Source organism: Chanodichthys erythropterus, chromosome 3 (assembly GCF_024489055.1).
Source record: "Chanodichthys erythropterus isolate Z2021 chromosome 3, ASM2448905v1, whole genome shotgun sequence".
Taxonomy (NCBI): Eukaryota; Metazoa; Chordata; class Actinopteri; order Cypriniformes; family Xenocyprididae; genus Chanodichthys; species Chanodichthys erythropterus.
In genome coordinates this window covers 35,379,272-35,396,503 of record NC_090223.1, presented here as the reverse complement: position 1 = coordinate 35,396,503, position 17,232 = coordinate 35,379,272, and the positions used below count along the sequence as shown (strand labels likewise).

Sequence of the window (17,232 nt, the reverse complement as noted above, 5' to 3'; positions counted from 1 at the left end):
CCTTTGTTTATACATCATGTAGATATTTTTATTAGCATCAGATGGATTATGCTGTCTGTTTTCTCGCTAGGTATCATTCCTCAGTTATTCTCCAGACTAAATCACCCTGAGGCCTACATTCGACAGAGCATCTGCAGCCTGCTTTGCAGAGTTGCCCAAGATTCACCCCACCTCATTCTCTACCCTGCCATTGTGGGATCTATCTCTCTTGGCGGAGAGGCTCAGGCGGCAGGTATGTACTGTACTTGCAGGCAATCCCAATCCCAATTCCTTCCAATCCCTTAAACACATCGCTTGAACATTCTATAAAATATCATTCATTAAGTTAGAAAAGGTTGAAGCGAATTCCAAGGATGTTTGCAGTGGGCTGTTTACATTAATCTCACATCATAGAAGCATTCTGAGGTGCAAATACTTTTTCAGTCTCAGCTGAACGCACGAGTGGTCTTCTTCATGAGCATTTGAGCATGCAGTTAAAAATTAGCCTAGAGTCCCATCTGCTGTTAAGTGAAGTGACATGAAGTGAAGTGACATGTGGCCAAGTATGGTGACCCATACTCAGAATTTGTGCTCTGCATTTAACCCATCCAAGTGCACACACACAGCAGTGAACACACACCCGGAGCAGTGGGCAGTTATTATTGCGGGGCCCGGGGAGCAGTTGGGGGTACAGTGCCTTGCTCAAGGGTCTCACCTCAGTCGTGGTATTGAGGGTGGGGAGAGCGCTGGACATTCACTCTCCTCACCGTTAATCCCTGCCAGACCTGAGATTTGACCCATGACCTTTAGGTTACAAGTCTGACTCTCTATCCATCCAGTCTATCCAAATATCAGAATCGATCCACAAATTGTGATGCATCGATATGTATTGTCCCAGCCCTGGTGTCCATGATGAACAAATTGTATTAAGCATTAATTAGTAAGCATTATTTTTCATATTAATATTGTGGTAGTCCAGGATTGTCCTCTGGTACAGACAAGGATACTCGGAGACCAGCAATATCAGCCATGTCATTATGAAATTTTTTCATATTTGTATGCTCAGGTAAGATGGTGTAAAATTAGTTAGTAAAAATCTGTGTCTGCCCTCTTGACACTTCATTTTCTTGCTTTCATCACTGTAGTTTTTCTTCTTGGTCACTGGTTCTGGCACTGAAAAAAATTAGAAGCACTCAGTGCCTCTTTCCTCTTTTGGCTATTTTAAAATACACAGCACTCCAATTGTAGACAATTCAAAAAATAGATAAAATGCTTTGGTGGACACACTGCCTTAAACATCCAATAAGTTCTCCATTAAGGGAGTGTGTATTCAAGTTTAGTATTCAATGTTTTCACCTCTTTCAGGTAATAAGCTGCCATCGTCCCTGCCAACCCTGCTGGGGAACATGCAGGGAGAGGCTCTCTGTGGAGGTGAGAGTGAGATGGGCAGTGGGCCTACTTCACAGGAGAGCACCCGCGGGGAGGAGATGGTGATGTATTCTAGCGAGGACCAAGCCATGATGCAGGACTGCTACAGCAAGATTGTAGACAAGCTCTCCTCTGCAAACCCCACCATGGTGCTGCAGGTATTACAGAAATGTCTTTACTTTTCTGTAAGTGTGTGATTGTGTTAAAGGCCATTGTGTGTAAGAGTTGTTTTGTTGGTTCTTGTGTGTGCAGGTGCAAATGTTGGTGGGTGAGCTGAGGAGGGTCACTCTGCTCTGGGACGAGCTCTGGCTGGGGGTCTTGCAGCAGCAACACATGCATGTTTTGCGCAGGATTCAACAGCTGGAGGACGAGGTGAAGAGAGTTCAGAACAACAACACACTGCGCAAGTGAGTCATGACCCTGGAAATCGATATAGAAGAAACTGCATTACTAAGCGTGACTCTTGCCTCTTCGAAAATCATTTAAATTCAAATTTCCTTTTTCTTTCTTGTGGTTGTTGTGGATTAGGGATGAGAAGGTGGCTATTATGAGAGAGAAGCATTCTGCTCTGATGAAACCTGTGGTTTTTGCACTGGATCACGTACGTAGCATCACTGCTGCTCCAGCAGAGACACCTCATGAGGCGTGGTTTCAGGAGACGTACGGAGAGGCCATCCACAATGCTCTAGAGAGACTTAGGAACCCTCTTAATCCAGCCAATCCTGCCAGCAGCTGGGTGCCCTTCAAACAGGTTAGTACAGCGGTGTGCATAGGAGTTCTGATGGTATGAAATAAAAAAAAAAAGGATATGCATGCTCTGCATTTCACCTTTTGTTCTTCTACTCGTCCTGTCACAGATCATGCTGAGTTTGCAGCAGAGAGCGCAGAAACGAACAAGTTACCTCCTGAGGCTGGATGAAATCAGCCCACGCCTGATTGCCATGGCGAACACCGAGATGGCGCTACCGGGGGAGGTGTCTGCTACAGATGCAGTGACCATCCAGAGTGTAGGCAACACCATCACCATCCTGCCAACTAAAACTAAACCCAAGAAGCTCTACTTCTTAGGCTCTGATGGCAGAAACTATCCTTACCTGTTCAAAGGTATGAATAAGTCAAAACATGGGTAAGAAAATCACTCAAAAATGAAAATTCATTTACTTACCCTCATGTTAAGAACATCACTCAAAAAAGGAAAAATCATCATTTACTTCCCCTCATGATGTTCTAAACACACAAGACTTATGTTCATTTTTCAAAAACAAAGATACTTTTAATGAAACCCTCTATCCCTCCATTTAAAATCCATTTCACCAACACTTTGATGCTTCAAAAAGTTTATAAAGACATTGTAAAAGCAATTCATATGAATCCAGTGGTTTAATCTAAGTCACTTTATATGACATGAGCGTGAGTAAATGACGGCAGAAGTTTTATTTTTGTATGAACTATCCCTTTAATGCATGCCAATTTCTGTGTTTTAGGATTAGAGGACTTGCATTTGGACGAGAGGATCATGCAGTTCTTGTCTATCGTCAACACCATGTTCACTAAGGTGAATCAGCAGGAGAGTCCGAGGTTTCATGCTCGTCATTATTCCGTCACACCGCTGGGCACCAGATCAGGCCTCATTCAGTGGGTGGATGGAGCCACTCCACTATTTGGCCTGTACAAACGTTGGCAGCAGCGTGAGGCTGTCGTCCAAGCCCAGAAGGTGAGGATGAAAATTAACACAAAACACTTCTGAAAATTGTTAGTGTTTTACATAACGTGGTTGCCAGGGTTATTATAGTTAGCCGAAACTAAAATCATAAAAAAACAAAGCATTTCCATTACTACGTTAACTTAAAAAAAATTTAAATGTGTAATTGTAATGGGAAGCACTTAGAAACCAGCTGTTGTCAATAATAGAGAAGCACCAAAAAAGCTTGATGGTTGAACATTTGAAAATGAAGGAAATATAACAGCCATAAATATTAGTATGGTAATTTTAGAGTTGTACTGTCAAATAATATGATAATTATATATTTTTTAAATGCTCTGTTTCACAGCAAAATATTACTAGTAATATTTTTATTTTGATGGATATTTAGTAATAGTAATCATAATAAATATATTTATATATTTTCAGGGTTTGTACGGTCGTGAAAAACCTGGAAAAGTCATGGAATTTTAAAATGGCAATTTCCAGGCCTGGAAAAGTTTTGGAAAAGTCATGGAAATTTGTTTCACAATCTCCGTATATTCGAATATAGTTGATAATATTAGTCAAATTACAATAGTTAACGTTCGCACTATCCGTCACGTGACGTTCTCTGCCTGGGGTAACGCAGTTTCAGCTAATGTTAGTATTGTGTAGCAATGCCAGGGAAATGCAGATTTAAAAATGTATGGCTTCATGATGAAAAGTATGCAGCTGTGTGCTCGACTGCTTCCAACCCAATCGCTGGCTTTTTCATCTGTGCGACTGACATGACGCCCGCTCCCAGCTGCGGTGCTTCCCTCTCATCCACTGTAAAACAAGGGACCATTTTGAGTGCTGTATCCAGAAACGAAACCCTAACTGCAGAGGTACTGCTCAGGACAGTGTTGCTGGACACTTTTATTTATTTTTTAGTTTAACATTGTTGCGCCTCTCCCATGAGCTCCGCGTTTTTAAGGTGCCGTGTCAAGTTTCAACTTTTACACGCAGCGCCGCTCATCAATGTCAGTTCCAAAACAGTGGACCAATCAGAAGAACTTGGAGGCGGGGCAAGCGTTGCGAGTTGGCATGACAACTGTTTTATATAATGGCAACATGGAGGAGGCGCTCATTATTATCTTATTTTCTTTTTTTCCATGTCAAAACTTGTATCTGTAAATTCTGCAGTTTGCCTATTTCTATTATTTCCGTTATTGTCGTTATTTTATCACGTCTCAAAAGCGCGTTTCGAGACACTCGCGTTCTATGCTGCGCTTTTTTAAAAACCACTCCTGAGCGCCGCGTCTCACGTTTTTAGACGCAAAGACGCGTTCTGTGTGCAAGCGTTATTTAAATAAATATTTCATATTCTACTGTACACTACAAAGCTTGTCATTTATTTTAGTAAAAATATGTTGGGTGTAACATGGATTTTCTTCTTATTTAACATGTATACATAGACATTTCATGAAACATTAGGTCATGAAATTTTACTTAAAGTCATGGAACAGTCATGGAAAAGTCATGGAATTTTATTGGTAAAAATGTGTACGAACCCTGATTTTTTTTTTTTTTTTTCTGGTCATATTGATACTTTTAACCAAATTGTACAGACCTAAATATAAGCACAGCAAATCTTGATGCATTTTAAATGGCAAAAAAACAACAAAAAGATTTTAAATTTCCATAGTGTTAAATTTCCATAAATTTCCCCCCTCCCATAGTAATCCTCTTCTAATTAAGTGGTTATGCTATTCCAGGAACTTTTGTTTATGTTATGGCAACTGACTATCTATTATGGACATTTATGTGTAAACATACATTTAAACATTTTGATAATGTAGTATCTTTTCTTAAATTTAGGCACAGGACTCCTTCCAGCAGCCTCAGAATCTTCCCATGGTCCCACGGCCTAGTGAGCTCTACTACAGTAAGATCAGTCCTGCCTTAAAGGCTGTCGGGCTTAGTTTGGATGTGTCTCGCCGTGATTGGCCATTGAGTGTCATGAGAGACGTTCTACGAGAACTGATGGAGGCCACGCCCCCTAACCTTTTGGCAAAGGAGCTCTGGTGCTCCTGTACCACCCCCAGTGAGTGGTGGAGCGTGACTCAGGTTAGAAGAACCACAATTCACATGTCCTAACCATGTTCGGCACAGTGTTAGATTAAGTTCATCATCGTATTATAAGTAACACAATCTTGGGTGTCTCATTTAGTCTTATGCCAGATCTACTGCTGTGATGTCAATGGTGGGATACATCATTGGATTGGGGGATCGTCACCTGGACAACGTCCTGATTGATATGACAACAGGCGAGGTGGTGCACATTGACTACAATGTCTGTTTTGAGAAAGGTGAGTGCTTGTTCATTTGAAAATGTATCCAAACACTTCATTTGCATTGACATATAAATACTTCATTATCCTGACAGGAAAAAGCTTGAGAGTACCAGAAAAGGTTCCTTTCCGTATGACACACAATATTGAGACCGCTTTGGGGGTCACAGGAGTGGAGGGCATCTTTAGGCTTTCCTGTGAACAGGTGAGAATTAATTTAATGAAGGATTAATTTAATGTCTAATTTAGAAAGTGCATACAAATTGGAATGGTGTCCTTCCCTTTCAGGTGATCCAGATAATGCGGCGTGGTAGGGAGACCCTCTTGACTCTTCTAGAGGCATTTGTGTATGACCCCCTGGTGGACTGGACAGCAGGTGGTGAGGTGGGCTTTGCAGGAGCTGTGTACGGAGGAGGTGGCCAGCAGGCGGAGAACAAGCAGAGCAAGAGAGAGATGGAGAGAGACATCACACGTAGCCTCTTCTCTTCCCGTGTGGCTGAGATTAAGGTGAGAATTGCAAATTCTGAAATGTGCAATTTGTACAGAAATGCACTTAAATGTGAGGTATGCTTGCAGCACATGGAATTGTCCATAGTCCAATTAAAAACTGTTTCCATTGTTTGAGCCATGGTTCTGTATCACTTTTAATCACGATTTGATTAATTATAGTTGTTTCTTTTTATTAAGCTTGGATGGGACAAAAATTAACACAAACTGGTTTATGTTGTCACAAAATGTTAACTATCATAAAGTATTACACAGCTCTACATATAAAGTTGAATATAAATTAAATACTTGCATACCGTTTAGGAAAACTCAACTGCCTGATTTATTTAATCACAAAATGTAACTAATATATCCAGCTTTATATAAAGAGCTGGCCAATGAAATTATGTCCAACTTTATCTGAAAACATACAAAATAATTGTGTTGTGCGATTTGTATAGCATATCGCAACTGCTTGATTGCTTGTATCGTCACATAATGCAAACTGTATTATCGCTCAGCTCTAAAAATGCAACTATAAGGTATGAAGATATTATGATATAAACATTAACCTCATGAATTTCCACAAAGCTGCTTTGAAACTGTGTATTGTGAAAAGCGCTGTACAAATAAATTTCTTCTTGTTTCTCAGGTGAATTGGTTTAAGAACCGTGATGAGATGACTGGTGTACTGCCACAGGTGGAGGAGGCAGTGGAGGAGTACCTGAACCTTCAGGGGCAGCTCACACAGGTCGAGAAAGTGCAGGGCAAGCTGCTGGAGGAGATGGAGTTTCTGGAGGATGCTGACACCAGAGCAGATCATCCAATCCACTCCCTGGAGCACAGGTCAGCAGATAGTTGTTGTTTTTTTTGTTGTTTTTTTTTTAAAAGCAGTGGTTCCCAAACTTTTTACCCCCTGAAGTGACTACCATCCTTCTGCGTACCCCCTCTCTTCCACTTCGACTGCAGTCACACCTTTACCATTAAGGGACAACATTTGCCCCCTAAATTGATTTTTCCAGTGCATTTTTTTTACCTTTATGAATAACTTTATTTATTTTATTATGTTTTAAATAAAAAATGCTCAATAGAGAAATATGCAATGGGTAAAATTAAGTACAACTTTTAAATATTAAAGTAAAACCGCCAGTAGGTGGCACCAAGTCACTGTTTTTATGAGTGAGTCATTCATTCAGTAACGAAGCAAGTGTGTTTGAATGAATCTTTGAACCATTGACTCACGATTTGTTCAAAGCTGCAGAATTGTTCGCGAAACAGACGTGTTGTAGTTCTGCTGTGGTTTTCGTTAGAACTATTATTTCATCGCAAAATAAAGTATGACAGTACTGTGTTTAAAATGTAGATTTTATTTTTTGACCTGTCGTATGTCACGTTTGCAGTCATGTGGGTATTTGGGAACAACTGCATTCTTGCTCGTTATAATCATTAAATACAAGAACTCACACAAGGTATGTTTTTGTATCGGAGAAAGTTTGAGTCTTAAATCGATATTAATCCATTAACTGTGTCTATTTGTTCTTCATGAGAGTAAGTGCTAAATTCCCCACTTTTACAAAGGTGCATTGTCGAGAACGGCAATAATTTAGCGCAATTTAAGTGAGCGTGCAGTCTACGCAGTCTATCATATGCATGCCATGCTGCTTGTGTGGATACAGTTATTTTTGACTGCAAATGATGAGGTAATCTGATTAAATGTACCTAATTTATGACATTTTGACAGTTAGAAATACATGCTCGATTTTAATTTTAAGGTAGAATTAAATGAACTACTCATTTTGTTCGCGTACCCCCTTTTGTCACATCACGTACCCCCAGGGGTACGCGTACCCCAGTTTGGGAACCAGTGTTTTAAAGGAATCATGTTCAGCTGTTCATGACTATTGCTTGATCGTTTATCATTGGTGTAGATTTGATTGTACATTTTAAAGGTTCTTGTTCTGTTTCCCATCCCTTTGTAGATACTCTGAGCACACTCAGTTGCAGTCCAGGCAGAGGACTGTACAGGATGCCATTCAGGGGAAGTTGTCAGATCTGGATCAGTGGATTTCTCAGTATCAAGCTGCCTTTGCCAGTTTAGAGGCCACCCAGCTTGCCAGCCTCCTTCAGGAGATCAGTAGCCCTATTGATTTAGGTACAAAATTTGTTTTGGGTTCTTTTACTGAATATGAATTGAAATATGATGAGAAACAAACTTCCAATTTGTTCTTTTGGTCCTTTTGAAACTGCAGGTCCACCCAGCTATGTGCCAGCAACAGCTTTCTTGCAGAATGCAGGCCAGGCACATCTGATCAGCCAATGTGAGGCGCTGGAGGCGGAGGTAAGCGCTCTGTTACAGCAGCGGCGCTCTCAGCTGCGTGGCTGTCTTGAGCACCTGCACAGCTACGCCACTGTGGCCCTGCTGTACCCCCGTGCAGTGCTGCACAGACACAGAGTTCACACGTGGAAACAGTGGATGGAGGAGCTGGTGTGTGACATGACCGTTGATCACTGCCAGACAATCTATCACCAGTAAGTTCATCTACTGATTGTTCACTATTAGTAAAAAAAAACATGCTGAACACTTATTGGCTGCTTTTCCTTCCCTTTGTGGTCAGTAAGATTTTTTTTTTTTTAAGGGATTGTTCACCCATGAATTCTGTCATTAATTACTTATCCTTATGTCGTTCCAAACCTGTAAGACTTTTGTACGTCTTCAGAACACACAAACTATTGATAGCTACACAACTACCACACTTCAAAAAGTTTATAAATGGATTGTAAAACTAATACATATGAATTGAGTGGTTTAGTGCAAGTTTTCTGAAGAGACACGATCGCTTCATATGATGAACAGATTTAATTTAGGGGTTCCTATGTCCTGAAAAACATGGAAATATTAAATTTTAATAATTGCAATCATTTTTAAATTTATAATCACAAAGGTTTCTGTGACTTTCAATTTAATTTTCATGATACATTATTAATCAAATATAAATGAAACTTTTGTTTTTTTTTTTGTTTTTTTAGGTATGAAATGCAGTTTGCACCCCAGCCCCCTCCTGCCACGTGTCAGATTCTGTCTAGTATCGAGATGGCGCTGCAGCACCACGCAGCAGAAACCAACACTCGGCTGATGCGGCAGGTAGAGCGTCTGAAAGCAGAGGGTGCCGGTGTGCCTGTGTGTGAGGAGCAGCTGCAGGAGATTGAGCGGTGTATTAAAGTCTTCCTACATGAGGACGCCGAGCTCAGCTCCTTCAGCCTGGCCGGCATCATCGTCTCTGCACTCTGTGCACTCACCAGGTCTGTTTCTGTGGTTTTTATTTGTGAAAACCTCCAGAGATTTTTCTAGTCCTCCATGCCCAAATTTGTCTTTAAAGGATTAAAGGATACAGTATGTTTCTGTGCTTTGCAGGCGTAACCTGGTGATGGAGGGAGCAGCAGCCAGTGCCGGAGAGCAACTGGTAGAACTGACTTCCCGTGATGGCGCCTGGTTCCTGGAGGAGCTCTGCAGTATGAGTGGGAATATTACATGCCTTGTGCAACTGTTGCAGCAGTGCCAGCTTCTGTCACATGACCTGGATATCCTCAGTCCTGCTGAGACCTCGCAAGTTGTCTACCTGGCCAATGGCGTGTACACCTGTCTTCAGGTAAGGATGTTCTCATTGTTTAATGGTATTCAGTGATTTCAGTGATGTTTTTCCCCTCTCAAACATGTTTTATTAATATTTGAAGGAGCTCAACACAAACTTCCGTCAGATCATCTTCCCAGAGGCTCTGCGATGCATGCTGAAGGGGGAAAGCACATTAGAGACCATGCTAGCAGAGCTCGATGCACTTATTGATCAGTGTGCAGATGGAGTTTCGCTGCAGAGGTTGGGGGAGATTCTGCAGGCTCACCTTCGCAACACCACCATGGGCCTGGAGGAGGATCCAGATGACCACTATCTGGATGTCACCAGGTAACATGGAAATGTTTACAGTGTATGTAAAAGCTGATTTACTTTTAGGACAGACTTAACTTTGTGTCTCTTTTTTGTGTGTTGTCTTGTCAGGATTCTGCGGGCTCAGTACTCAGAACTGATCCAGCCACGTAGCATGGAGAGCTCTGTGCAGGAAACGCCCAAGATGAGTGCTGGTCAGATGTTGTTGGTAGCTTTTGATGGCATGTTTGCACAGCTGGAGGCTGCTTTTGGACTTCTAATTGACAAGGTAAAAAACTGATAGCTAAAATGCTTTTTGGATAGAAGTATAATATTGCCTAATATTTTGAGTCTGATCTGCAATTTAGGTATTCTTTGAACCTGCACTGAATTTCAAGAATACAGATGTCAGGGATGTTTTTCTTCTTTTTTTTTTTTTTTTTTTGTTTTTTTTATTTTTTTTGTCTTTCTGTGGATTTCTATATTTGTCTGACTTGAGAAATGTGACCCATGTGAATTGAACATGAAATGGATTAGTACAACTTAATTACAAAGGCTGTAATGTAATTATATACATACTATTAAATGCTATTTTTTGTTTACAGTTCAATAGTTTTATTACAATAGTAATGTATTTCTTTGTTTTGTTTGTTTTTATATAATTTAATTTTCATTTTATTTTTTAATAGAATAAGCATTTTTTATTAACATTATTGTTGTTGAATAGTCATATTAAATGGTTTCTACAAGAACAACAGAATGTGAACTTAGTGTAGTCAAAAGTACCAACTTAGATACCAAGTCAATACTGAAATTTAAAAAAAAAATTTAGCACTGTTAAATGGATTCGTAAACACTACACTGATCTACAATGATCAATGCTACAATGATCAACGCGTCTATCAGCGGACCGGTCTTTCAAATGCTCCCGCTTTCAAACGCTGCCGTGCGTTGATCATTGTAGCCAATCACAGACATATATGTTGAGATCGTGAACTCAATGGCCAATCAGGTGTTTCCGAAATCCACTCAAAGCATAATTTTAAAATTTCAGTGCTGATTTGGTATCGAAGTCGGTACTTTTGACAACACTAGAACTGAGACAACTGTAGAATATTTTTATTTATTTATTTATTTAAAAAAAAAAAAGACAAAATAATTGTAATATGATTTTTGTGTTAAATCAAAGCTCTTTACCTCAAACTCAAAAAGGGTGGGGTTGAGGGGTGGTCAGGTTTTCCTTCTTTTTTGTGCTTAGCTGACCACTTGCCTGAGATGTTTATTAGATTAGAGTGGTATCTGAATGAATCCTGTTCTCCCCTTCAGCTGAACTCTATGGATGTTCCTGCTGCCTGGAGAAAAGTGGATGTGATCAGGGAGTCAAGAGCTACACAGGTCCATTTCTTTGATAATGTTCAGACCAGGCAGGTCTTGGAAGAGATTTTCTTTCTGAAGAGACTCCAGACCATCCGAGACTTCTTCCGTCTGTGTGGGTCATTTGCACAGACGCTCTCTGGTAAACAGCTAATGAATTTTTTTTATCCTCAAACATTTCTTTAATAAATTGCAGTATATACTCCTGTATGTTATAGTGCAGAATAAGGCTCTTGATTAGGCACCCTTCTCACTTTTCCCGGCAGGAACATGCCCTACACCCACAGATGAGCCTCCAGCCACTAATGGCCCAGTACCCATAGTGAAACCCTTGTATCGAGGCTCCACTGTAGTGAGCGAGGACCAGATGATGCGGCCCATCAAAGCTTTCACTGCAGACTTTGTGAGGCAGATGCTAATGGGGCTCCCCACCCAGGCTCTGGGCCTAGCCATCTGCAGCACTCTCAGTGCGCTCGGCATGGACCTTATCGCCCAGGTGGAGGCCAAGGACTTTGGCGCTGAGGGAAAAGTTTCTCTGGATGACCTGTGCAAGAAGGCAGTAGAGCAAGGGGTGCAGGCAGGGCGGATATCCCAGCTGCTGCTCAACAGGGCCACAGTGCTGGCCAGCTCCTACGACACGGCCTGGAAAAAACTGGACCTGGTGCGACGTCTGGAGGTCAGCATTGAAGCCTGTAAGGTCAGCCTGCAGAGGACTCAGCTTCACATCACGATGTTCCAGGTAAGAACTGGTTCTGTTTTATTTATGAAAAAAATGACAGCGGTTTTGGTTGTAACCCTCCAATCCATCTCATCAGTGGCAGCATGAGGACATTATCGGTGCAAGGACGCAGCCCATGACGGTCAGTCCCCCGCCTCGTTCCATCATCCTCAGCAACATGAAGAAGAAGCTCTACAAACTCAGTCAAGATGAAGCTTCTATTGGCAGCGTCCAGGTTAAAGCCTTTGCTTGTTTTGGAGGACATGTCAATGTGAAATAGAAACCTTTTAATCTAAACCATTTTCGGTTTTGTGTTGCAGGAGAAGTTGGCAGGTCTAGAGGGCAGCATAGAGCAGAGGCTGAAGTGGGCAGGTGGCGCAAACCCCGCACTTGCCCCAGTGCTACAGGACTTTGAGGCCACTATAGCAGAACGCCGTGCCTTGGTGATGAAGGAGAGTCAGCGTGCCAACCAGGTTACTTTTCTTTGCAGTACCATCCTCAACTTCGAAGGTTTACGTACCCGCACCCCTGAAGCCTTGAATATGGATGCCACACTTTTTGAACTTGTGAAACGATGCCAGGCCACCTGCTCCTACGCTGCTCAGTTCAGCACCTCTGTGTCCCCTCTGGAACTTCAGCTGCTGCATAGACTGGTGGGTGTTGCTTGTGTCGCTTGATTTTTACATTTTATATTGAAAATGCACTACACCACCAATATACATATTCAATATACTACAGTTCAAATTAACTGTTTTCTATTTTAAAATGTAATTTATTCCTGTGATGGCTAAGCTGTATTTTCAGCAGCTATTGCCACAGTCTTTAGTGTTACATGATCCTTCAGAAATTTTTCAGGGTTCTTTAATGAATAGAAAATGTCTTGACTTGACACATTTGATCAATTTAATGCATCCTTGCTGAATAAAAGTATCAGTTATTTTCAAAGTAAAAATCTTACTTTTGTGCGTTACTATATATTGGCGTATTGACATTATTTAATTATCCATATCCAATTATCCATGACTCTCATTTGGAATTTTTTCATTTGTCAAAATAATGTGTATAATGTTAATTTCGGTGCATCCCAACAAATCACACTACCTTGTCAAGTTTCACTTTGAAATGTATTTGACAGTGACTCTGAAAGCTGAACCAGCAACATTCCTTTGTGTATATAATACAGCACAACATGTGATTACCAGTATGATCTATCTGCCAAAGTATTTGGTGATCTGTTTTTCTGTAATCTGTTGTCATCATCAGTTTCAAATTGAAAACCACTTGATTGTGTCTTTACAGAGTCCTGCCATGGATCTGTCCATTGGTGGGCCTGAGTGGCTGGTGTATGCGCAGAATCACCTCACCCAGGAGATGTCCAGTCAGAGAGCCATGCAGGAGGACAGAGAGCAGCAGCTGGAGAGCGTGACAGAGACACTACAGCTTCTGGTGGACTCCATTAAAGGCATCCTGTCCAGTCACAACCGCCAACTTGCTGATGTCAAGCACCTACTGCGTGCAATGGCAAAGGTGTGTAATATTCAAATGGTTGATTTGTTTCCTTTATTGGATGCCTATCTGCTGCCAAAAAGTTTTTTGTGTGTTTTAGAATAGCTTTTGTTAGTTGCTCTAATGTTAGCTGCTTTTCAATTTGGCAGGATGAGGAAAATGCCCTTGCAGAGGGAGAGGAAGTGACTTATGAGGGCAGTGTGCGTCAGTTCCTGTCAGAATACAAGGCATGGCAAGATAATGTGCAGATAGTGCTATTCACAGTAGTGCAAGCCACAGGTCAACCACGCAGCCAAGAGCAGGTTGAGCTGCTGCAGGAGATTCCTGCTACCCTGAAGGAGCTAAAGGTTCAGAGCCAGGGGTGAGCACTTACACTGGATTCAGAACAGAACTTGTATGTCCTCCAAGTGGATTTTGTAGTTCTAAATGTTTCTTCCTCCCTAGCATCTACAATGGCTTGGTGGGTTTTGCCTCTCCCCTTGTCACTGAGAGAGGAAGTGACTGTGTGAGTCCCACTTCCACAGTCCAGACCAGCTTTGCTGCAGGTAAGTTTTAAGGTGTTGATTTTTTTTTTACATTTTTTGTAGGTGATTTCTGTTCAGTGTTGCTGAGCTTGGTCCTCCTGTCACTATAGCAGTGCGCTGTAGCGGAGTGAAGACCCAGCCGGACAGCATGTCTCAGAATGCCCGCAAAGCAATTCCTCGAAACTTTGGGACCCCAGCGGACACTCCCCCCAGCACTCTAATGATCAACAGTAAAGGACTGGCCCCGAGCCCCAAAAGAGCTGTGCGGGATCCCAAAACTGGGAGAGGTTAGTCATAATGCAAATGCCTTGATCTCATACATCACTCCAATATATTGCAAATGTAGGAACTTTACATCTGCATATTTCAACAGTTTGATCAGTCACAAGTGCTTTTTCAGAACCAAGTTAACTCTGCTCATGTGTTAAACCAGATTATGTTCTAACATCTATTGATAATTATATTACATTACTGTTCAAAAGTTTGTTTATATATATATATATATATATATATATATATATATATATATATATATATATGTATATATGATTATTATTATTATTTTTATTTATTTATTTATTCAAATGTAATTTATTCCTGTGGCAAAGCTAAATGTCCAGCATCATAACTCTAGTTTTTAGTGTCACATGATCTTTCAGAAATCATTCTAATATGATGAAGAAACATCATAAATGTTTTTCTAAATATTTTTGTGGAAACTGATACGTTTTATCAGGATTATTTTATGAATAGAAAGTTTAAAAGAACTCCATTTATATTAAATAGAAATATTAAATTGTTTAAAAGGAACAGTAATGACATTTATAATGTTACAAAATGTGTCCTTGCTGAATAAAAATTTAATTTGAAAGAAAAAGGGGGGGGGAGTCTTTCTTAAATCGCCAGTGCAATTTCCGCACAGTTACTTCAAAAAAAATAAAATATATATATATATATATTTATTTATTTTTGGATTAGGTAACATAACATAATGAAGTTGTTCCCAATCACAATACAAATTACATTAATAACAGTTCAATGAACATAACTTAAACAGTAAAGATTTTGTGCAAAAAATGCCAAACGAATTATAGGCTACTAGATGTTTAACACAAACTAAACCACTGATATTCATGTGGTCCGCATCCGAACCCCGGCATGTTTCCATCCGGACTGCGAGACAAAACAGTAGCACCATTTTTCTGTTTCTAGTTGAAGTGAGCAGCACGTCAAACAGTGGTGCGGATCACACCACAAGCACTCAGGATCGTTTGTGGTAATGATATTTCAGCACTATATCCCCTAATAATTTTATCTAAAGCCAAATGTGCTTCGTTCAAGTCCTTTCAGCTCTGTGTGCATTCTCACTTTCTCCAGACGTGTGCCACATTAACGGTGCGGAGCACAGCAAGCGTTTTTAATTAATTCCAATGGAAGTTGAGCTTGATGCTCAAATGCTCAGCCCCCCTCTATCGCAATGTTTTACTGTAGACATCATCCGATGCCAATTTGGTAGACATCGCCCAACCCTACTATGCATCAACTTGAAGCTTTGCTAAGATCACTGATCAGCAGTTTTTCCTACAGCTGTGCAAGAGAGGAATTCCTACGCTGTTAGTGTGTGGAAGAGGGTGAAGGCCAAACTGGAAGGGAGAGATGTAGACCCTAACAGGAGAATGAGTGTCACTGAGCAGGTGAGCATTCGTCCTTGACATATAAGACCGTACTGCTACTGTTGTGCATGTTTCTTAATGCATATAAGTTGTCGTGTGTCTCTCTTTAAGGTGGATTATGTCATCAAAGAGGCGACAAACGTGGACAACCTGGCACAGTTGTACGAGGGATGGACGGCATGGGTGTGAACGGGATCCTTGTAGATCACTTTGGTCCAGCGAGGGTAGAAATCCACCAAAATCCACTGGGTCTGGGGCAATGGAGCCACAGAGCACCATGCAGGAAAGTGTGGGGGGGTGTAGAGACCCTCCCTCAGGCCCACACCGGATCCCCGTAGCACAGCTACATCCGGCGATCCAGCTAACAAAACGAAATGGGTCTGCATCTGTCTCCCCGGGATGTGTGGGAGCTCACCAAGATGGGGAGGCGGGGTGGGGGGGGAACAAGGCACATGGCTTGAACTACCCCCCCAACCGACCCCTGTATCAACAACAAATAAACGTCTGTCAACTATCAAAACAAATAGGATTTGCCACAGGGAAAATTTGCAGGAGACAGTTTATCCACTCTTAAAGCAGAGGTCTGCGGTAATTAGCGAGTTTCTAGACTACATTTTTGCGAGAGTGGAAGGAAAGGGTGATCCGGTCTTCGAGGGATGCTCTGGCCTCTGTTTTTGGATGGCCCAGGGTCATGCACGACTTGCGGCTGAGCTGTCTCCTGCTGGAGCGGGTGTGGGGGGCTGTGTAACTAGAAGGCTCAAGGGACTCCATTCAAAGCCAGAAGGCCTTTGACAGACCTTAGAGTTTGTTCTTAACCACAAAAAAAGACCTTTTCCCCCTCAAGTATATATAGGAAACGTTGCAAAAACTTATTTTACACCTTCACTAATGTATTGCACACATTTCACAATTAAAAGGCGAAACGCAAAGTGGCTTTGGGAACATTCACTGTCATGAGTTTCTCAGTGTTTGGCACAATGAATGATATGCTTGGAGTTGGTAAGTACTCAGTCTGTGGTCTCTATTTGATTTGATCTTTGAGTATGACCCAGACTCAATGTGGTGAGATGTGCAAATCAGTTTCTAAATGCTTTTTTTCTTAGTATGCATCTCTGATCTTGTTTGTGTATTGTAGATTTTCTCCCTGTCCTTCTTTACTATGGATTTAGTTGTCTAGATTGCTCCTTTTTTTGACTTGCCTGTGGAAGTGTATCATTACTGATACATGTCCCCATTAAAGCTTGTGTTTTACTGAACTTGACCTAGTTTTACATTTTTAGTGGGAGAAATAAGTAATGGAATAGTGATGTGGTGATGGTTACAATTGTTGTCTCAATGGTTTTACTCCATTTTGTTGGTCAAATAAATCTATAATTAAACCTCTTTGGTCTTCATTGGAGTGTTTGCTGTATTTGTTCATGTTTGGCTGATTTTTAAGCTTTTGGCATACTTGAAATTGTTTACCCAGGTTCATTTTTAACATGAGCATGTTTAGATGTCTACCATTTATACTGAATTTTAATTCTGTTCAAGAACAATGCTTCATTACTCTTAAACATACCAGCACTTGTAATTGTTAAACCCAGGGTTAATGGTAACCTTAGCCT

General features: G+C 41.1%; 1 protein-coding gene across 2 annotated transcripts in view; it reads left to right on the top strand.

Moving 5' to 3' along the window:
* Positions 1 to 17,002, top strand: part of smg1 (SMG1 nonsense mediated mRNA decay associated PI3K related kinase) — a 38,027-nt gene extending 21,025 nt beyond the window's left edge. For both annotated transcript variants that reach the window (XM_067381963.1, XM_067381962.1), the window contains exons 36-62: positions 71 to 232; positions 1,345 to 1,565; positions 1,660 to 1,814; positions 1,936 to 2,158; positions 2,265 to 2,511; positions 2,892 to 3,121; positions 4,952 to 5,200; positions 5,304 to 5,442; positions 5,520 to 5,629; positions 5,713 to 5,931; positions 6,563 to 6,756; positions 7,890 to 8,062; positions 8,160 to 8,439; positions 8,938 to 9,210; positions 9,323 to 9,557; positions 9,643 to 9,869; positions 9,963 to 10,119; positions 11,157 to 11,346; positions 11,471 to 11,943; positions 12,020 to 12,157; positions 12,243 to 12,575; positions 13,222 to 13,449; positions 13,578 to 13,789; positions 13,873 to 13,973; positions 14,063 to 14,239; positions 15,540 to 15,646; positions 15,737 to 17,002. In XM_067381963.1, coding sequence (XP_067238064.1) covers positions 71 to 232; positions 1,345 to 1,565; positions 1,660 to 1,814; positions 1,936 to 2,158; positions 2,265 to 2,511; positions 2,892 to 3,121; positions 4,952 to 5,200; positions 5,304 to 5,442; positions 5,520 to 5,629; positions 5,713 to 5,931; positions 6,563 to 6,756; positions 7,890 to 8,062; positions 8,160 to 8,439; positions 8,938 to 9,210; positions 9,323 to 9,557; positions 9,643 to 9,869; positions 9,963 to 10,119; positions 11,157 to 11,346; positions 11,471 to 11,943; positions 12,020 to 12,157; positions 12,243 to 12,575; positions 13,222 to 13,449; positions 13,578 to 13,789; positions 13,873 to 13,973; positions 14,063 to 14,239; positions 15,540 to 15,646; positions 15,737 to 15,814 — 5,531 coding nt within the window. In that variant the 3' untranslated portion in view covers positions 15,815 to 17,002. The remainder of the gene's footprint in view (positions 1 to 70; positions 233 to 1,344; positions 1,566 to 1,659; positions 1,815 to 1,935; positions 2,159 to 2,264; positions 2,512 to 2,891; positions 3,122 to 4,951; positions 5,201 to 5,303; positions 5,443 to 5,519; positions 5,630 to 5,712; positions 5,932 to 6,562; positions 6,757 to 7,889; positions 8,063 to 8,159; positions 8,440 to 8,937; positions 9,211 to 9,322; positions 9,558 to 9,642; positions 9,870 to 9,962; positions 10,120 to 11,156; positions 11,347 to 11,470; positions 11,944 to 12,019; positions 12,158 to 12,242; positions 12,576 to 13,221; positions 13,450 to 13,577; positions 13,790 to 13,872; positions 13,974 to 14,062; positions 14,240 to 15,539; positions 15,647 to 15,736) is intronic.
* Positions 17,003 to 17,232: the final 230 nt, after the last annotated feature.